Source organism: Euleptes europaea, chromosome 4 (genome assembly GCF_029931775.1).
Source record: "Euleptes europaea isolate rEulEur1 chromosome 4, rEulEur1.hap1, whole genome shotgun sequence".
Lineage (NCBI taxonomy): Eukaryota > Metazoa > Chordata > Lepidosauria > Squamata > Sphaerodactylidae > Euleptes > Euleptes europaea.
This window is the reverse complement of record NC_079315.1, coordinates 33,506,308-33,528,959: the sequence shown is the minus strand read 5'-3', so window position 1 is coordinate 33,528,959 and position 22,652 is coordinate 33,506,308. Positions and strand designations below refer to the sequence as shown.

The 22,652-nt window shown below is 40.5% G+C and overlaps 1 protein-coding gene across 1 annotated transcript in view; it reads right to left on the bottom strand.

Annotated features, from left to right (window-relative positions):
- Positions 1-244: 244 nt before the first annotated feature.
- The window catches only part of CAAP1 (caspase activity and apoptosis inhibitor 1), a 36,630-nt gene continuing 14,222 nt past the window's right edge, over positions 245-22,652 (bottom strand). Inside the window, exons 5-6 of the mRNA XM_056848155.1 lie at positions 11,896-11,969; positions 245-953 (exon numbers count right to left, since the gene is read on the bottom strand). Of these exons, the coding sequence (XP_056704133.1) occupies positions 616-953; positions 11,896-11,969 (412 nt within the window). The 3' untranslated portion in view covers positions 245-615. The remainder of the gene's footprint in view (positions 954-11,895; positions 11,970-22,652) is intronic.

The following is a 22,652-nucleotide window of genomic DNA, read 5'->3' as shown; positions in this document are numbered from 1 at the left end:
CCCATCTTAGCCCTTTATGTAGGGCTATCTAAGTTAGAGGCAATATACAGTATTTCCAAATTGCTCAGACACTGCACCAATGGAATGACTTAGCTCCAGAGTCTGCTCTTGCGCTGTGAAGGACCCTGGAGTTATTTCTCAATTCACATGCCCTGTACCTCTCCCCTTCTGATAGGTAGTGTTTCCACCCCCTTCTCCCTACACTTGAACTCCTAGCCCAAGTTGCCCAATGGTTTCAAAAGCAAAAGGCTGGAGCTAGCATGGTGAACACCCCACACCACTCTTGAAATTCTTCCATAAGGCACCAAGGTTTAGCCAGAGATGCACGTTGTCATTATTGTTTCACAATTCACGTCAAGAAATAAGCTAGCACAAAGAAAAAGTAACCAACAGAGTCAAACAGTGTCAAACCAGACAATGTAAGCAAGTCACAGAGGAAGTTTACTGATGGCAGTGACAAAGTGCCACCAACTATTTCAGCCAAGGGTTAGGATACACAAAGTATTTCAACAAGAAATGTCAAATCCAGTCCAAATACATTTTCTCACTGAAGGGAGCTGACATCACACCCATCAAAATAAATATGGACATCTTGCAAATGAAATTGCCCAGAGGCTATTTTTTTACATCTCCAGCTTTCATGAGGGCCTTAATAGCCCTGGCTCGCATCTCGAGCTCCAGGAGCTCCAGCTGCTGTGCTGATGGGTGAACATCATCTGCTGGAGGAACTGCTAGTGCTGCTGCCTTTGTTTCCTTTGGGGAGGATTCTGCAAGCCCCAGGATCTCATTCACACTTTTCTCAATGTCCTTCTGAAGGTCATCTATCTGACCATCTCCACTTTTGACAGTCTTTTCTGGCACATTGGGATTCTCTTCTTCGTTGCATGGGCCTTCGATATCACTGTCATAGGCATCTGCATTGATGCTGAGGACATCACTATCTTCTCCTTTGCCTGCAACACAAAATTAATAAAACAAATGGAGAAATTCAAAAGCCTAACAAAAAGAATGGCTTTTCAATGTGCACAATATTGCCTCAGCATAAAAATATTCCTTTGCACAGATTTAGAGTATAGGAAAGGTAATCTATAAATTAAAAACAACCGTTTCTTCCTTTCCTGCCCTTCCCCAACTTTAAAACTGATCTAATTTAGACAAGTTTTAATGCATTTTTATTCCAATTTAGAAGAACATGCAGTAGACCAAAGCTGCAGTGCTGGAAAAATTTATTCCATCATATGGAATTGCATGATCTATTTTCCTAATTAAAATGTCATAAGGTTTTATATCACAAGGACGCGTCTGCATTACAAAATGAAAGCTGATGTGGAGAGCCTTTGGGATTGACTACTGTTTATTATTTTTAAAGTGAATTTAATTCCTAAAGTGTAGTTTAAAAATACTCCTAATATTACTTTATATACTGTAAAAAATAGGTTACAGTTGTGAGTGTACCAATACATGTATTACAGAGATTTTTAATGAAGTATTTAACTTTACATTATCTCAAGCACAATTAGAAAAGTCATTTTGTTCAATTAAAAGCACAGATTTTGGAATGTTTTAATATAATATTGTAATAATAAAAGGAAACTAGTCAAATATTTGGCATTCTAATTTGGTAGTAATAAAAAAACTACTGCTGTAACTTCTTGGCCTCAGTTACTATAGATGTGTGATGCCTTTTACCTTTGGAAGTCCTCCATGAACACTGTTTATCACTCAGATGAATAGCAAAACCATTTAATGCAACAAAATAGAAAAAATTATCACATTTTTATCCCATCTTGCTACCAAGGAACTCAGCATGAAAACATGGATTTCCTGTCTTCCATTTCATCTTCACAACAATCCTGTGTATCCTTTGAATGACTGTGTAAGACACTGAATTTTGATCTACTAGCCTACTAACCAAAACCTGTAGTCATCCCCTTGTTTAACGAGCCTTCCTCCAACTTAAGTGGATTTTCTTCCAAGGGAACAGCCACTTAAGTAGGAGTAAGACACCTTAGACTGGAGAAACTTCATTCCACCTAGTAAGCAGGATGGTTAAATTGGGGATTTTAACCTGAATAGCCCCAGTCTTAGTATAACAGTTAAACCATGGGTGTCGAATTCATTTGTTAAAAGGGCCGGATATGACTTAATGTCACTTAGTTGGGCCGGGCCATTTGTACGATAACATTTAAATCCAGGTACCAGAGATATAAACTTTATAGAAGACACAGGCAAAGCCAAGTAATTATATTGTTGTTTACTTAAAATACAAACATGCTTAAAACAATAGCACTCTTACACTATTTTCTTTTATTTAACTATTGTTAAATAAACAATAGTTAAAAAGACAATTGTTAAATAAACAGTGCTATTGTTTTAAGCATGTTGTATTTAAAGTAAAAAATAATATCATTAATTGGCTTTGCCTGTGTCTTCTATAAAGTTTGTATCTCTAGTCCCTGGCATTAATTTGTTTTTTAAACTTTAAACTAGGGTGGGGGTGGCTGCCTTGGCTGGTGAGTCCACAGCCCTCCCCCAGGGCAGAAAGAGAAAGATGGAAAAAAGAAAGAGAAAGAGTGAGACAGAAATAGAGAAACAGAAAGAAAGAAAGAAAGAGAGAGAGAAAGGGAGAGAAAGAGAAATACAGAGGAAGAGAAAGAAAAAGAGGGAGAGGGAGAGAAAGAGGGAGGAGAGAGTGAACAAAAGAGGGATAAAGAGAAAGAAAGGGAGAAAGAGAATGTGAGAGGAAAGAAAAAGAGGATGAAAGAGAGGGAGAAAGAGGGATGGGGGAGGGTTGCTGGCTGGGCTCGTGTGGCGCTGTGGCCCGGCAAAGCCCAGATGGGGGAGGGCTGCCTCGGCTGGCTGCCTCGGCTCTGCAGGCTGGACAAAAGCCCTTGGTGGGCGGCATCTGACCCACAGCCCCCCCCCCAGAGTTAAACTACAATGGCTCTTTAGTTAAATTTATTTAAGCATTTCTACTCCGCGTTACCTCCTTGGATTCAAGGCTACAAACAACTCAGCAACCAAGTTGCAAAGAGTTACAAATTCAAAAACTCTCAGGATTTAAAACACAGAAGAAGTAAAACAATTTCAGAGGGCAGTTGTGTTGGTCTGCAATAGAACACCTAGATGTGAGTCTACTAGCATCGTAGAGACCAACAAGATTTTGGGGGTAAAAGCTTTGGAGAGTCAAAGCTCCCTTTGTCAGATACTGTGGAGGCTCTCTTCATCATTGTGGTGTAGTGGTTAAGAGCAGTGGTTTGGAGTGGTGGACTTTAATCTGGAGAACCGGGTTTGATTCCCCACTCCTCCACATGAGCGATGGATGCTAATCTGGTGAATGGGTTGGTTTCCCCACTCCTACACACGAAGCCAGGAGCCCCGTGGCGCAGAGTGTTAAGCTGCAGTACTGCAGTCAAAAGCTCTGCTCACGACCTGAGTTCGATCCCGACGGACGTCGGTTTCAGGTAGCCGGCTCAAGGTTGACTCAGCCTTCCATCCTTCCGAGGTCGGTAAAATGAGTACCCAGCTTGCTGGGGGTAAAGGGGAGATGACTGGGGAAGGCACTGGCAAACCACCCCGTAAACAAAGTCTGCCTAGGAAACGTCGGGATGTGACGTCACCCCATGGGTCAGGAATGACCCGGTGCTTGCACAGGGGACCTTTACCTTACCTTACACACGAAGCCAGCTGGGTGACCTTGGGCTAGTCACACTGTATCAGCCCCACCCTACCTCACAGGGTGTCTGTTGTGGGGAGGGGAAGGTGATTGTAAGCCGGTTTGATTCTCCCTTAAGTGGTAGAGAAAGTTGGCATATCAAAACCAACTCTTCTTCTTCATCATCAGTATCTGATGGAGAGAGCTTTGACTCGCCAAAGCTTATACCCCCAAAATCTTGTTTTTAAAATGTGATGATGATCATAATCAAAATACCTACTTCTCAATGTGACCTCATCTCTGGATACTTAAATCCAGAAACGGGGGCCATGGCCAGAAAAGACATCTTTCTACAAACCTAAGAAAAGCCCTAGTTTTGCAGAAAATTCTGAAATCTATCCATATATGTATTTATTGAAATGAATGGGCTTAGACTGGAGTAACCCTCTTTATGATTGCACTGTAAGCTGTTAAGTGAGCTTTCTACCATGGCACTGGGAACTTTTCTGGAGTGGTTTCTGCTGACTTAGACCCTTCAACATATTTTTGAAGTTACCAATGAGCATTATTTGTGTATGATGAATCTGTTCCATTCTGTAGTCCATCTTTTGTTGCAACCACTGTCCTGGCCAGTATAAATCTAATCCCCATAGCTCAAAACATTTTCTCCTTGGTATGTTGCTTTTGGTTTTACTGCTCTGGTCTTTTGTGATAAAATGCTGTAATTTTCCGGAATGCTATTCTTTTGTGTTTATCTACCTAGTTGTTTTTATTATTTTATAACAAACTGTGTTATTGTTTTAATGTTTCAGGTTGCAGGCCACCTTGAGTTGAGAGTGTGGGATACAAATATTTCAAATAAATAAATATTTGCTGGGCCACGTACTGCAGTTAACATTCCAGTCTAGACAAAATTTTGAATTCATTATTTATATTGAAATGCGGATACAAAACTGCTTATCCACTGGTCTACCTTATAGGACATAAAGCCTATTATGCTAAAGATCAATATGTTGCTCTTTGGGCAATTTTTTATATGCAATGTTTTTTAAGGGATAAGGAGAAAACCTTGTCAACTGTTTCCACGCAGTCTGGCAAAAACAGATAAAATGCACACTGCAGGAGGCCACCAATTTACACTCTTCTACAAAATGCAGACAAGCAGTCCCACTATGTCCTTGGCTCACCACTTTCAAGAATGTTCGCCTAAACATTTACATTTGCCTGTTTATATCTGTTTTGGCTATCAAACAATTGTCACTGATGCCTGCCACAATTATTACTGAAAACTCTGCAGTTTTACATTGATGGGTGGCTTAAACTACAGATAGCTTTTCAGTCTGACCGAGAAGAAATGCGTAAAGAAACAGTACATTCATTTGCAAGCTCCTATATTCCATTAATGATAATAAAATGATAGCACTAGACCATAACACCTAGAAATAATTATGTGCTTTATCAATACTTTACTAAGTCATTTTCTTTCTTACGGTGTCGGTTTTTTAATTAGCCTTTTACCTTTCGGTCCAAAATATTTTCTCTCACTGGAGTGCTTTTACAGAATTAGCAGGTTTTTTTCCTCCAGCTTCTGCTTTCAAATCTCCAAGGCTGGAAGCAATATTGATCTGCTACTATTGCTCATCAGCACCAAAGTCACTGATATACTGGAAACCAATATAAAACTGCCTCTGAATAGCAGATCCTGACCACCGGATAATTTCAGTTCCAGTAAAGTTTCAGTTATAAAGTGGATGTTGGTTCACATTATGGGTTTGTTTGCATGTAATGCAAACCACGGGAAGGAGCTTTATGGTCTAGCACTCCCCCTGAATGTTCTGATTCAATAAGTTACTTCCTATTTTAGCACAAAACTTTGTCTCCTGTTACAACTAAACGTGGAAACTATGCTTTGTGCTTGCCCTGCAAATTAGTTTCACACCATGGTTTAGCATTACATATAGAGTGACCCACTCATCCAAGCAGCAAGGAACATTTGAGCCTCTTACGTCATTGCTGGCTAATTGGTGGCTTGGAAACCTTGGGGTAATTCCATTTGCCCCCCACTAGCCTTAACCAATACAAAAACAAGGAAAACAATGGCTGTTTCTTTCTTCATTTGTATTACTGCTTTGCTAATTTCTGTGCATTCTGGAAAAGCAAGCTCAGTAACCTGAAGGGATTTTTCGGGAAGCAGAATCATTCCTTTGCACACACACCCCCAAAAAACCAGTGATGTTTTACCATCCCAGGAATTGTACTGTATATTTGTTTAGCCCTTGCTCTTCCTTTTTAAAATGTATGTGCTGCCTCTCCAAAGAACTGCTTGAGGCTGCTCACAAAGTTAACAAATTAAATCATAAAAACAGACGTAAAAAGTATTAATATAAAAACAAGGCATAAAACCACCTGTGTTACTGTTAGACGGTGCCATTGAGGGGTATAGACAATTTCTTTAAATCATTTTTATCCTGCCTTTCAAAATTGTCTTCCAAGAAGCTGCCAATGAAGAATTAAAGAAGTCCTTTGTGTATTTCTGATGAGTTCAATTGTAAACATCACCCCTCCACACACACACACATGCACCATTGCCTGTTCCCTAACGATACAAAGCTGTGCTACAGAAGAGCGATATGGGGCGGAATGTGTTGTTACACTACAGCCTTTGTGCGCTGTAAACACACAAGCTTGCAAACCAAGTGCTGTGTGAAACTCCTCACAAGGTGCACAGAGAATGTTGCTGGATGGAGAGATCACAAACAGATGATAACACAAAGTGAAACAGACCAACACACAGTAGGAACCAAGAGACACACAACAGCGGAAAAGTGACATGGAAAGAACGACAACTTGATGACAAACTCTCATGCTTTGGGCTTATCTTGCGCATATTTTCCAAAATGGCCTCCCACCAGTAATTAACTGGCACCAGCATCCTGAACATTTATGCTACCATGCAAGTTTCTCAAGCTACTGCAATACCACCTAACAACACACACATGTATCTGTGCTTGGACTGCCAGCCACAATAATGCTGGGATCAAATTGTTGCTATTGCAGGGCTTTCCTCAACTTACTAATAGATAGCATTTCACTTCTGCAAGAAGTTCTGAGAGGAGTATTCATCATTCTTGGCTTTTCTAATGAGAATGCCCATTGAGGGCTAGAAATCCATTTCCATCGTGTGCTGGTCTCTGCTCATCATGAAAGTTTCTGAAAACAAAGATTCTAGAAGTGTGTTGCTGTTCTCTTAAATATTTCAGTGCCCTTGGCAATAACAGCACACTGCATCACAAGATTGGCTACATGGGTTTGAGGGCTTCTTTTGGAAAATGGAAAGAAGTAAAAACTTCTCCATACACATAAAAGGCAATATTCTTTGCTTGATCTTTATACTGGATACTTTCCATTCTCCACAAGTTCTCCACAAAGGCTGAGCAGCAGAATACATACTACTGAAATTAATCTGTGCTGGTTCCAAAAGGAGTTCAAGCAAGATTGCTGCCAGAAGTCAGCTTTCCCTCTTCCCTTAAATCAGAAGTAGGGAGGAAAGGGGGGAAAGGCTTTAAAAATTCTACCCTGGCCTTAAATCTTTTTTTAGAAAGAAAAGCCTTAACTTTGTTTGTGTGCACTTGGTTCCTGTGTTTATGAGCAAAGAAGAAAATCTTTAGAAAAACATATTTTCCTTGACTTTTTATGATATAACTAGTATCTGGAAGGGCAAGAAAAATCAATACTGAACACTAAGAGAAATGTATAATAAATGCACTTCCCCTGCAAAGTAGGAGGTAGCCTTTCAAAAAGGAACTAGATAGTAAACTTTTCCGCAAGGACAGCCGTGTGTTAAATTCTATAAACATATGCAAATAGGCCATTACAGTCTACAAACGTGTTTTTACAACAAAATCAGTACTTTCACAATACCAAAAAATCCACAAACACAACTTTGCTAGTATGCCCAGGTCAAGTAAAACCAAGACTGTGGCCAGGATCCATGTAAACCTAACCACCAATAATGTGCTTAATTCCTGTAATAAATTAAGCTCTTAGACATTTATTAAATATGCCACAAATTCAGTAGAACCAAATCAAATGATCAACTAAATGCTATCATTGTAAAATGCACACCACAGGTAAGGTAAGGAGCAAAACTATATTAAATTCATTTATTAGGCAAATATCCCAACTAGAAAAATCAAAGCACTATACCCAGTTTCTCATTTCTTATAGCTATACACTACTGTGTGTTTTTTTAAGTTCATATTAGACATCTATGCAAAATATTAGCTTTCAATCAGTCTGGAGAAAAGCAGTTGTCAAAAAGAATATACAATTTTAATCTGCAAAGTATGGTTTTTACTCTCCGCTACACACCACCCACAGAAAGTCAGCCATGAACTCCAAACACCATCTGAGTGCTTTTAACTTGCCAGAAATAAAGTGTGTAAAACATCAAAAGAAATAGGAAGCAACAGGATTAAGGAATGGAAATTCTTTTGCCTTGCTACAGGGCACTAGTCCATATTTACTTAATGCATTGTTCTAGTAAAAAGACTCCCTACAGAGAAAGTGTTTTCTCTGAATAAGCCCGGTTCAAAGTTCAAAAGTTATGTTCAGCCGCACTCATCTCTTTTTGCCAAAGGCCAACTGATCCAACTGAAAAGGGCACTGGCCTGGGGGAAATGAGACAAATCTATTTTTTCAAGAAAACCATTAATCCCTCTCCAGTAGAAGTAAGAAGTTACCATAACCTTTTTCAGCAATATCCACAGAACACACAGTAATCACCCAGCCCTACTGGCCCAACAAATACTTGATTAGCTGAACTACCCCATTTCCCCCCCTTTTTTTTGCAGCTTTAATTTTACATTGTAATAAACGTCTCTGATACTGCTTTATCTCATTACCTTTTTCCATTTTGATAACTAATATTTATCCTGTCAATTTAGAATTGTGAAATTCATTTCTGGGCACTTAATTTCTTGTCTTAACCACTTTTTATTCATTTCTGCTAACCCCTTCTGCTTTTGAACATTTACTCTCAAACATCACGAATTAAGGTGCGGAAGGAGAACAGTTACTAAGTTTTACAATTTATGCCCTCACAGTCTCAAAAGCTCTTTAAAAGCGAACATCCTGACTAGCACTGCTGTCATTGCCCAAAGCCATCACGAAACAGTGGCTGATAAAGTCATAAAAAGGACAGAGAAGCAATCACCTGCAACAGTCATCAATTCCCTCTGATAGCACAGAAGGAAGAGAGGAAGTCTGCAGGAAACATGACCATTCAGAGGTCATTCCAGAAAGTGCAACAAGCAATATTTAAAGCATTCTTCACAAAGCCACAGCATTCTATGCATATCTTGGCTACAGTATGATAACCATTTCTATGTAGTCCAATTCTTCCTATTAACTACTTTCACCATAGCATTCTTGAAGGATTGGGCCTATTTTCCTAAGGAATCATATCTATTTACTTCATATCGTAGCATGCCTTTCTCACTGAGTATCAAGGCAGATTACAAAATATAAAAACCACACAAGCAGACAGCAAAAGACATCTCATAAACAATGCAATAGAACTAGGATAACTGGATTAGAAAACAATGCAAACAGAAGATTATAAAGGTAGAAGGTGCGGTAAAAGCAAGATGATACATACACTAAACATGGCAATAAACTACATTCCCATTCCATTTATGAAAATGCCCTCCTGAACATTTCTGTTTTGTACATTCTGCAGAATTTTAGAAGTGTGGGGGCCTTCATGACCCCCTCATGGAGACCATTCCACAAGGTAGAAGTCACAACAGAAGATGCACATGTACAGGCAGTTGCCAATCTTACCTACTTATAAACTGGCCCCCTACGAAGGCTTTGCTCGAATGATCAAAGCTTTCACGGAGGAGCATTTTGGAAGAGGTGGTTCTGCTGTTTTGTGGGTCCAAGGCCATTAATGGCTTTGTACGTGATAACCAATACTCTGAAACTGAACCCAGTTACTGACTGGTAACCAACTGAATGACTGTGGAATGGGTATGGTATGCATACTCCACCCAGCTCTGGACAGTTACCAAGCAGCAGTGTTCTGTACCAACTGGAGAGTTGATTTTAATGGCAGACCCACGTACAGTGGATTACAGTGTAATGCATTACAATAGTCCAGACTTGCAGTTACCATGCCAGGGACCCACATGGCAAATTGATTAGGCAAGGCAGGGAGCTATCTTCCAGGGTAAATGAGGATGGAAAGCATTGTTTGCAACTATGTGATCTTGCATCTCCAGTAGTAATGCTGGGCCCAGTACAACCCCTAGGTTTTTAACTGTGTCAGCGAGCGTCAGCTGGATGCCGTCAAATGAGGGAATCCTGATGTCCTTCAGGACCTCAGCCTTCCCTACTAGCTTCACCTCCATCTTGTCAATGAGGGAGATCTATAAGATCTTCCGTGACCCTGTTCATAAGAACATAGGAAGAGCCCTGCTGGATGAGACCAGTGGTCCAAATAGTCCAGCACACTGTTTCACACAGAAGAGCCGACCAGTTTCCACAGCCTGTAACACATGCCTGCCCTTAGCAGACAAGGAGGTAAATGAACATGCTTCCTTGCAATCAGTATAATATTGTTTTATACAGGATATTTTTATACCATCCTCTCAAAGGAGAATAGGGTGGAACTTGCTGGGATCACTCTGAAGTTCAGCTGATTATTGTTTATTCATTTTATTAAATATTTATATCCTGATCTCCTTGTGGCTCAAGAGGGATTCCAAGTCACAGTTCAATTTGGGAATCACTGCACCAGGCCAACCAAGAAACAGAATTCCAGGAACAAATACTTAAAAGAAAACCTGGCATCATCAATAGTAACAATGGTAACTTCCCAAATGAAAGCACAACCCACCCATTTCGTAAATGAACTTTGGGGTTTTCATGTAACAAGTAGCTGGAAGCTCTTAATGCCTCAAAGTCAGTTTTATTATGCAAATAAGTTAATACACTATCCAGCATTACTATACACACACTCTAGAACAGTGATGGCGAACCTTTTAGAGACCGAGTGCCCAAACTGCAACCAAAAACCCACTTATTTATCGCCGAGTGCCAATGCAGCAATTTAACCTGAATGCCACCCCCAGAGGGGGCCCAGAGGGAGAGGCTAGGGTTGCCAAGTTCCTCTTCATCATGAGTGGGAGGTTTTGGGGTGGCGCCTGAGGAGGGCGGGGTTTGGGGAAGGACTTCAGTGCCATAGAGTCCAATTGCCAAAGTGGCAATTGTTTCCAGGGGAACTGATCTCTATTGGTTGGAGATCACCTGTAATAGAAGATCTCCAGCTAGTACCTGGAGATTGGCAACTAGTTCCTTAGTGTTTTCTCTCTACATATCAAGACAAATGGAAAGGTGTTTGGAGGATAGCTTGTGGGCACTTCAAAGGTGGAATAGGACTGCACGCCCCTCCGCCCGCACAGACCCAGAGGGTGCCGGAGAAGCCGCTGGAGGGAAGGAAGGAAGGAAGGAAGGAAGGAAGGAAGGAAGGAAGGAAGGAAGGAAGGAAAGAAGGGAAGGGAGGGGGAAAGGGAAGGAAGGGAGGGAGAGAAAGAAAGAAAAAGAGAGAGAAAGGGAGAAAGAAATGGAGCAAGGGAGAGAAAGAAAAGGACAGAGGGAGACAGAAAAAGAAAGAGGCTATTTATGCATGGGAGGTTTTGCCTTGGATTTGCCACTCGGTGGGGTGCGGTGGCAGGCTTGTGAGAGGCGAGCAGGGTGGGGCAGAGGGCGCCTCCTTCGCATCCACCGACCAGCCATGCCCCTCCGCCCGCACAGGCCCAGAGGGCGCCGGAGAAGCCGCCGGCCATGCCGAGTGTGAGCGCTCGGCTTCTGTTCCCCGCTCTCCCACCCGCCTGGCCGGCCGCGCACGCTCCAGCGGCGGCAATGGCGGCAGCTTCTGTGGGAGAGTCCGGGGGCCACCGCCAATGATGTCGGAGGTTCCCCACCCCTGGGCTACAGCCTCCCCCATCCGGGGCGGGGCAGAGCCGGAAAGGCCAGCGGCTTGGAGGAAGAAAGGGCTACGCGTGCCGGCAGAAAGGGCTACGCGTGCCGGAAGTGGCACCCGTGCCATAGGTTCGCCAACACGGCTCTAGAATGTAGTACTGTACAGATTTTTATAGCTCGATAATATCATGCTACTGTTATTCAAATTCCCTAATTTAAAGAATGCAACACTTTGAACTTTCCTTAATCCTCACCTTGCTTTGGGTCCATCCCCTCCAATTTGTTGTCTTCCTTCAAAAAAGAAGTAGAATCTATGCTATTGTCTTGCCTGTGAACAATGAAGAACCGATTTAGGTTAGCATACCTTATATAAAAGCAAGCGATTCAAGCATATCACTTCCCTCCCTGCACCCAAATCTGAAATTCTAAGGAACTTTAATACAATAATGCATATTAGTTGACAGTTTTTTCTAAACACTCACCAGGATCCAAGGAGCTACTTTTGGCATACCTAAGGACAGGGCCAAGTATGTAATATGCTTTTTAAAACACTTTTTCTTTGAGCAGCAGACTCTGGCTGTTACTGCACTAGGTATTCCCAGCGATGTATTAAGAGTTTGGGAATGTTATAAAAAATACTGTTTGCACTTTCTATGTATTCCCACCGATGTATTAAGAGTTTGAAACTGTTATAAAAAATACTGTTCGCAGTTTGTTTGGCCCCTTTAGCTGTGAAGACGTCTTCCAACCATTTTTTAGTTGTGGCATCCAAAAACCCTTTTAAAGCGATGTTTTTTATAACATTTCCAAACTCTTGATACATCACTGGGAATACCTAGTGTGGTAACAGCCCTTCACACCATGAAGTGCTCTTTTTGAAAATCTCCTAAGTTTCAGAAGTCACTTGCTGTGTGGCGTGGAAAGAGAAACCACCATTTGAGAAATACAAGTCCAAATCACCACTTGGCAGAGCTGGGTTTATGCATAAGCTAAGTAAACTACAATAATACAGATTATTAAGGGTCTCTAATGTTTTTAACAAATACATATTACATTTTACTAATGCGCTTTTTTGGTAATGCTATGGGGCCTCTTAAACTTGACATAGCTCAGGGCCTCAGCATGTCTTAACTCAGCCCTGCTTCTTGGGGGACATGGACTGAGCTGCTCAGTTCTTTACTGAACACTGAAGGTTGTGTTAAATCAAAGGCCAGTGGAAGATGCTAGCAGATGCCGATTTTCCTTATACTCTCCTGCTCCTGTAGCCTCTTTGGACCCCTGGAAAGATAATGCCTGAAATTGCAGGACCCTTGTGGATAAACAGTTACATGGACTGAGAGGCTGCTGTGAGGAAAGGGAATTAGACAAAACCATCCCCCTTCCACAAGCAGAGCTCTGTAAACAGGAGGATGGGTAATCTCATTCAATTCCCCTTGATCAGTGCAGCCCCCAACCAATATTGCTTTTTGTTTGTGTGGGATTTGCAACACCAAACATCATTTTGGGGGGCAGTAAGGACTGCTGGGGGAAGGGCAGTGTGATGAAAACACATTGTACTGGCAGTGGTTGGATACAATCCTGTATTTTGCTTTACATAAATAGGCTGAGAAATTACAACTAATTATTTTCAAGGCTCTACACCCTGCAACGAACTGTCACCATTAGCAGTATCTTATGTCCAAGACAGAATACCTAGCAACAGAGTAAGGAACTACCATTTTGTAAGTATACCTCATGAATTCAGACAATAATATTGATACTTTCCATTAATTTTCATTCTCCTCAGGTTTAATAGGGCAGTCTGGCCCCAGGAGCCAAACACAGACAAATTAACATGATTATATCTCTGGGGGAGAAACTCCAGTCTAGTTTTAAGGCACAGTTACAGCAGATGCCAGTTTTTCTAAACCAGAAACAATCCACTTTAATTGCCCTGAGTGAGAGACAACCACCTCCGCAAGGCCTAAATACAGAACATATCAGAGCACCATGACCACACCAGCTACACTAAAATTTCCCCCGTCATGTGGCAAGTTTTTGTTTTATCCCAGATGTGACAGACGGCCTTTACTACTGTCCAAAGGCAGAAAATTCACCAATAATGGCCAATCCTGGTTTTTCCTTCAGGCTAGCTGTTTAGTCTGGATTAGGACGCCAGCTGAAAGGCTGTCCAAACGGAATGCTTATGAAATGTTAGTAGAGTTTGCAAGTCTGGGTTGGGAAATACCTGGAGATTTGGAGGCAGAGCCTAGGGAGGGTAGGGTTTAGTAAGGGGCCTCAGTGGGGCATAATGCCATAGCATCCACCCTCCAAAGCAACCATTTCCTCCAAGGGAACTGGTCTCTGTAGTCTGGAAATCAGTTTAATTCTCCAGGCCCAACCTGGAGGCTGGCAACACTAAATTTTAGGTGTTTATATTGCAGTGTCTGACAAAGGCATAAGAAGCCCAAGTAGCCAACCTACAGATATATGATAAATTGTAGCTGCAAGAGCTAAAGCTGTGAGCCAGACATCTCTGATTCAAATCTCAGTCCTGAAAGACTGTTTTACACAAGCTGTTTTGTTGTAAATCAAATCTTCTAATGTGCAATCTGAGGACAATACAGTCCTACACTGCAGGCCTGGTGTAGGGATTATTAAGATAATACATGCAAAGAAAAAAACTAAATCCTAAATACTGTTTTATGGACGGCTAATCCTCTGAAAGGGCTATAACTACATCTGGAGAAGGTACAGCTCTCGAGTTGCATGCTAAAAAGTTGCATTTCTGGAATGATGTTCCCAGAACGGCCCTAGATACTCTTCCTTCCTTAAACAAAATATACTGAAGGACTACACATCTCTTGACATCATTGGTTTTTGTAGGTTATCCGGGCTGTGTGACTGTGGTCTTGGTATCTTCTTTCCTGATGTTTCGCCAGCAGCTGTGGCAGGCGTCTTCAGAGGAGTAACACTGAAGGACAGTGCCTCTCAGTGTCAAGTGTGTAGGAAGAGTAATATATAGTCAGAAAGGGGTTGGGTTTGAGCTGAATCATTGTCCTGCAAAAAGTATCAAAGGTAATGTGCTAATCATTGTCCTGTAAGTATCAATATAATGTGCTAATGAGGGTGTGGTATGTTAATATGGAACCATTGTATCCTGAAGTGATCTGTTAATGTGTGAAATCCAAAGCTAATCCGCATGGCTATTGTGGACTGCAGTCTTTGTTAGTCTGGAGGTTTTCAGGACAGGAAGCCAAGCCTTATTCATTCTTAAACTCTCTTCTTTTCTGTTAAAGTTGTGCTGTTTATGAATTTCAATGGCTTCTCTGTGCAATCTGACAAAATAGTTGGTAGAATTGTCCAGTCTTGGAATATGACCCTGTGTCCTGTTTGTATCAGTCCATGTTCAGCCACTGCTGATTTCTCAGGTTGGCCAAGTCTGCAGTATCTTTCATGTTCTTTTATCCTTGTTTGTATGCTGCGTTTTGTGGTCCCGATGTAAACTTGTCCACAACTGCAAGGTATACGATATACTCCTGCAGAGGTGAGGGGGTCTCTTTTGTCTTTTGCTGATCGTAGCATTTGTTGTATTTTCTTGGTGGGTTTAAACACTGTTTGTAGGTTATGTTTTTTCAAAAATTTTCCATCCTATCAGTGATAGCCATGCAGATTAGCTTTGGATTTCACACATTAACAGATCACTTCAGGATACAACATACCACACCCTCATTAGCACATTATATTGATACTTACAGGACAATGATTAGCACATTACCTTTGATACTTTTTGCAGGACAATGATTCAGCTCAAACCCAACCCCTTTCTGACTATATATTACTCTTCCTACACACTTGACACTGAGAGATCTGTCCTTCAGTGTAACTCCTCTGAAGATGCCTGCCACAGCTGCTGGCGAAACGTCAGGAAAGAAAATACCAAGACCACGGTCACACAGCCCAGATAACCTACAAGAACCAATGAACTCTGACCGTGAAAGCCTTCAACAACACTCTTGACATCAGTTTAGGAAAACAAGAATAGTTTGCACGTCCTGAAAATAATACCTCCTCTCCCTGGGTACACCAGAGTCCAGAAGGTAGCAAGAGAATGGGAGAGCTAAGACTCCTTTTAGAGCCAAAGACAGATCAGTCAATAACACCAATCTACCCTGACGAAAGACAGATCACCTTCTCTTACCAACAAAAATCTTTTAATAAATTTTTTATTATTTTCCAAAATTATTAATCAAAAGGTTTAACAGTAACATATGTAGAATAAAGATTTGACTTCCACTGCTACTCCCTCAATCCTAAAATAAACTTGTAATCTCTTTTGCATAAATTTCTAATCCTAATACCATTGTTAATATTCATTAATCATTAATCACTTAAATATTATATTTTCTATAACAACCAAAAAGAAAGAAAAAAGAAAAGGATTTAATTAATAATATCACATATAAAGGAGAAGAAAAAAAGGGGAAAAAATTTAAAAAATGGAAATATTAATTCTCCCTACTAAAAAATGGATTAGTATAGTAAAAAGCATACAATTATTTCTATTGTAAATTAATTAATTTGTAAATCCTTTGTTTCTCCCTAACACTCATTTAGTACATAACATTTCTAGTAAATTAATATTTTATATAATTCCAATCCTTTTAATCAATTACTTGTCAATCTGAACCAGCAAAAAGAAAAAACCAGACTCTTTTAAATTAGTCCCTTTATCCTGAATTTCCAGCATTTCTACCTTTTCCTCATTTGAAGTAGTTGACGAAGGGCATCCATTGTTGGTAAATTCTTTTCTGCAGGTGGAGCATAGTAGAACCATGTTGCATTATCATCCATCCCAAATTCGAGAAAGGGGATCCTGATCGACCCAATTTTTCTCCAAACAGCAGTTGTAAGATCCATCAAACATATCTAGGTAACACAGGTCAAAATCAGTCACTTTGAAAAGATCTTCAGATAAATCCAGATGGCAGAAATCAAAATCCGTCCCTTTCCAGTCCATTATTATCCAGTGAGTTGCTGCAGGTTGCTTTGTAAAATTCCCCATGTCTTTTGCAGGATCCCTTTGTTCTTTGTCTCTCTTATCAGCCAGAAAGTCTTTTGGTGCCTCCTCTGATCTCATTGGGGTGAATAGGGCTTTTATTTCTTTAGTTTCTTCTAAGACAATGTCCAGTTTCTGAATAAGACCTTAAAATGTAGTGTTCATCAAATCCATGAATTGTTCCATCTGTTCAATCATATTTGCCATGAATGCCATGACTGCACCTCCAAAATTTCCTGTTAAAACTCAGTTAGTGGAATCCAGGCAGGTTCAAGATGAGTAACAAGGAGGTACTGCAGGAATCAAAGTCATAAACCTTCCTTCTTTGTAGTCAGGAGCTTGGGAGTCATTTACTGGTTCTTACCAACAGAAATCTTAACGACAAAAGCCTGTGAAGTTCTTGCTCCGTGGCCTTGCTCTATGGAACCCCAAGTCAGCAGCAGTTGGTACACAGGCAGCCAAAGACGAGTATCAAGCAGACAGAAACAGGGAGTCAGAAGAAGGGAGGTGGATGGACATAAACTGTAGGACTTGAGACATCTCAAAAACAGCTGGATCAAGGTTAAGCTCATTTGTAATCAAAAGGCCTTGCAGTTCCAGGTGGATTCCCCAGCAAAAGGGTTGTCTTCTTAAGGATACCACACTTGTGCTTGGAATCTAGGACTCTGGGAGGGCTCAGAGATCTCTTGCTGGGCCCTCGATAATCTCTGGTGAATCAGGCTTGGTAACTGTTGATCTCTGGGGTTCAACCAAGTGCTGTTTTACTCCCAGATTGTTTCTCCCCAGCTTGGACCACTGGTTCAGCCGGGCTAGACAGGCTCTTCATGGCTGCCTCATCTAATTTGTATCTGGACCTACATTTGGGTCCAAACATGGTATTTTACCCTTCTCTCCATCTGTGCTGAGAGTGGTTGTGAGAGAAATCTCAGGCAGGTCACTTTGGGAGTTTTTAACTGACAGAGTGAGATAGAAATACTTTTGAAGAGCAAATACATAAATAAAATCTCTTTGGTTGATGCTACTGCAATGAGTTAAAAAACCTTCGGGACAAGCTACTTTAATGGAACAGGCCAGATAGTGAACAATTGAAGAATCACATATCCCAACAAAGAAATCTGTGGGTGACTGGCAAGTTGTGTGGGAAAGCCCTTTGACGGAATCTCTCTCTCACTCCACACACACACAAAATATGGGTTTTCCTCTTGGCCAACACAGCTTCTCAACAATATAATTACTATATTACCACATTGATAAAAGATGTCAGTGAAATTTAACCTCTGTCCCTAAAACCCACAGGGTTCTCCATTTATTTATTTACTTCATTTATACTCAGCCTTCCTTCCTGATGGGGGCTCAAAGTGGTTTACGTTGTTCTCTTCTCTATTTTATCCTCAACACCCCTGGGAGGTAGGTTAGGCTGAGACTATGTGACTAGTTCATGGTCACCCTGAGAGCCTCCCTGGAGGAGTAAGGGTTCAAACCCGGCTAACCACAATCCTGATCTGACACTCTCACCACTAAACCACGCTGGCTCTGAATGGCAGTTCATTTTCTTTAAGTCACAGTTATGCAACCTGCATGAGTGGCTCTGAAGACAACATTTACAAAAGCTGTATAAAAATGTACTCAAATTTAATTAAAGACCACCCAGTCCAACCCCTTGCACCATATAGGGTGACCTAAGTATCCTAGACAAATAAATATCCAATCGCCATTTAAACATCTCCAAGAAGGAAGAACTCAAAAGATCCCTGGGCAACCAATTCCACCACTGAACTGCCCTTATTATTAAAGTTATTCCTAATATTCCACTGATATTTCCCCACCCATAATTTAAACCCATTATTATGAGTCCTATCCTCCAATACAACTGAAATTAGTACTACCATCCCCTAAACCAGAGGTTCCCAAACTTTTTGAGTCATGGAGCACTTTTCAGGAGATAAATTCATCATGGAGCACTAATTTTCACCTAGTGGGGACTGACCAGGGCAGCATACAGTGGTATTATCACATCTCATGTCCTAGACACTAATATCTATATCTGTAATACCTATAAATATCTATAAGAGCTCCAGTTTGGGAAGGGAGAAGAGATGCTGTTTAAAGATTTCTATGTGTTTGACTGCTACTTTGGGGGAAGGGCTCAAAAACTGCTGAAGAGGGTAAAAATTTTATCTGCTATCTCACCATATTATCAAATGACTTTATACAAAGCAAGAAAGCAAATGAAAGATTAAATGATACCCTTGAGAAGACAGGATACAGCTCTCCATAGGATCTTGAAATCATGAAAGGCGAGTCCAATTGTTGAGTTTAATGAGCATTTTGGCCATAAAATTATTTTATATTCATCTAACCAATTTCATACCTCAACTACTTTGTCTAAAATTTGTGAAGTACCTATTCTGTTAATATGCACACAATCAAAGCACCCAGCCTACAGACAGGAGTAAAACAGTACCATTAAAAGGCTAGTGTCACCCCAAAGTTTCATCCCGAATTTTTAATTTCACAGGTTCACTTCTAATTATAAATACCCAGTTATTTTTAGTATTGTTAATAAAGCTATGATTAAATATTTCTCTTCTTAATATGGTTATCTATAGATAAAAATCATTTTTAGCTAGATCTCAAGTTAAAATTTCCATGAAGCCTTTTCTCCACTGGCCCAAATTGTGTTTCCTTGGCTAAACAGATACAATGGCTGCCAAATATTCCAGATGTTTTTTCCTTTCTCAAACCACTTCCATTCAGTATAAGAGACAGCTATGCATTTGACATTCCAGGCCAACCTTTTATACTGGAGCACAAATGCATCATCATTTATTTATCTGTAGTCTAATTGTAAAGTGGGTGGTTTATGCCAATCACAAAAGCAGCAAATCCAGACCACCCACAGAAAAGGTAAGGATTTCTTTACTCAAGTGACTCTTGAGGTATTGGGAGGGGGGTGCACATTCACTAAACAAAGGTTTTGTACAGTCAGGTGATCCCCCAAGCTTGAAAAAAAATATTACTTTATAAAAAAGGTTTTAAAGGCTGCTAAAATTGCCTGATGAAGAGTGAGCATGCTCATTTCACTAAATCAGAATGAGTTGAAGAAAGAAAGAACACATAAGCAGATGAGGATATTGGCCAGTTTTGGCTCTCTCAAACCCCTAAGTGATTACAATATTATAGAGGTGGGGATTTGGGTGGATATTTTTGTAGGTCCTCAACATGTATATAATTATCACTGATGTAAAAATGTTTATGCAACCCGTCTGTGATACAAGTAGGGTTCTGAGGATTCTTTTATCACTACCATGAAGCACAAACCGCTATTGAGTAGAACAGCCTGAAAACCTCCGCATTTAAAAAAATACATACAAGCTATTGCATGTTTTCAGTCTCAGCTGTTTTAAGCAGAATAAAAGCATACTCAAAATATAACCTGGCATTTACATCCCTCATTCCTGGCCAAATACAAGATGAAACATCAACTTCTGAATTAGTTGGTAATGTTAATATCAAGCATGCCATTTGGGCAAACAATCAGGGGGATGATCTGGCACAATTAATAAGTCTACAGAAGGATAAGATACCAAAGGATGTCAAATACCAGGATAATAAAACTCCCGCAGTCCTGAGTCTTCCTGCCAATTTCATTCAGCAATCAGAATTACTCATTTGGCACCACTTGGTTTTAAATGAAGGTCGTAAGAGATAATTATATTCAATTTAGTTAGTTGTTTATTTTTGGACAACTGAACAGCTTGGTACAAAACCAGTCATCGAACTTCTGTAGTATCTGGTTTACACCAACCAGTTCTGTAGAAAGGTACACACGCTAATATAGACAAATTCTGCTGTCCAAAATACTTTGCCATTGTGGAGTTTTCGTGCTGTCATACAGAGTATGGAACTCACTATTAGGAATTTAATATATATGCATTTTCTGCCATCTTGTGGTCAAACAGTGTCATAAATAGTTCTTACTTTTTCTGGTTTAAAATTTTAACCCGAATAACTAGATATCAATTATCTAATAGCTGGTGCAAGGATATCTATTCAACATGTCTCTTTTCTTATTAAGCACATGTGAATTCATATTAAGAGAATACTGAAGAATTTTACCACATACTTTGAATGTCAACTGCCAACAGAGGTGCTAATCCAAAAATGTTTCCAGATTCTGGATCCTTCTCACAACCTTTTGCATACCAAAGTGAATTAACATTCTTGTAATATTTTTGCTCTTCTCTGAGACCCCTTATATGTAACACCTGTAAAGGCACCTCTCTCTAGTGTTCTGAGGTGAGTATTTTATGCTGCCTCCGTGCCTTCCTTAGTGTTCCCTACTTATTTTTGCTGCCACCAAAGGCTCTTGCCTTAGACTTTTTAGTTGAACCAAAGAACAGGATGGCTTAGTTATATTTGATAGAATGGCAGAATGTTTGGCAGAATGTTGTCTCTTAAACATAAGAGTTTATTTGGAAGCGTAACATCGTAACCGTTTCAGGAAAGGTGATAAGCAAAATGCTTTCAGATAGGCACAGTTCTTCTTTCTCTAAAGTTCCTTAAACAGACCTTGCCATAAACACTTATTTTCTCACTTGCCACTTAGGCTAATAACCTCCACAAAGAACACAAATTTCTCTCACACTCCATAGCATCTCACTCAGTCTCTCTTCCCCACAAACACTCAACAAAACCTCACTCCAGACCAGTCAGCTCTACCCCTAGGGTACAGCTACCATCCTATCATTCATCCAGTCCCCTCTTTCTTACCCTAGAGGCTTGCCTTTTTAAACCACAGTAACAAGCATATAAACCCCCACATTAAAACACAGGAATAACACACACATACACACACAATATCTACATTTCAAAGGACCACACTACAAAAATGTACAGGCTTGAACTTTTTTAAGCATCCAAAGGATGTTTCATGACGGCAGGATATAAGACCTATTCAGTCAAACTGTCTTGAATCTAGCTGATTTTTCTTTACCAAATGCTAGTAGAGTAGCTGAACTGGGGGGGGGGCACTCTTCTGGGAAATCCATGTTTCCTGGGATACATGTGGGTTTCCCGAACAGGTCCACCCCCCCCCCCCAATGATCGGTTCAGGCTGCAAAAATGCCATGAGCCCTTTCTCCATGTGCACTGTCTTGATCCCAACTAGGCAACACAACACACAGGAACTGAAGAGAGCTTACAACTGACACGTGGCTGTGTTATGTCTGACATAGGGTGGGGACCCCAGACCCAATGTGTGCATACTCCATAATGTGTAAAAAGACCTCCAGACTAGTCAGACTAAACAACAGGACAGAGTTGGAGACTTCTCAATTTCTCCAAGTGGATTAGAGCTTGCCTTCTCAGGGCTGATCAGCCATGAATGCAATCAAGTCAGATTCACAGACCATAGTGGATCATATACTTAAAGCACCATTACGCCAGGAAAAATAATGTGACAGGTAAGGAAATAATATGCAAATCCCGGGGGAAATCAGCCAATTTGTTTGCTCTCTCAAAGGAAACTGTAAAAGAGATATCTGCATGTTCTCCACAGTAGGAACACTTCTTTGATAATCAAAGAAGGAAAGAACGAAATTAAAGTTTGCACTATAGGCTGTTCACAAAGGAGATGCACCCCACTAAATCTTTTTATCCACAACCAGAAGTTACATATTTAAATTTTATTTATTTAAAATATTTGTATCCTACATTTGCCCCAAATTGTTCAAGACAGGAAATACGCACAGCAGGACAAGTAAGGAACATCAAGCACACTCAATCAACTCTGATCTTGGTAAATGGGGAAATAGAAATCCATAATTCTGATACACAGTAATGCACAGGAAAGGTACAAAAATAATGTTAAAATCCAGCAGAGATCTTTGTCAAAGATCTCTTACAGCTGTTGTGCGAATTGCTGCCCAGACTGGAGACATTTGTCACTAAGCATTCATCAAGCTTTGCAAA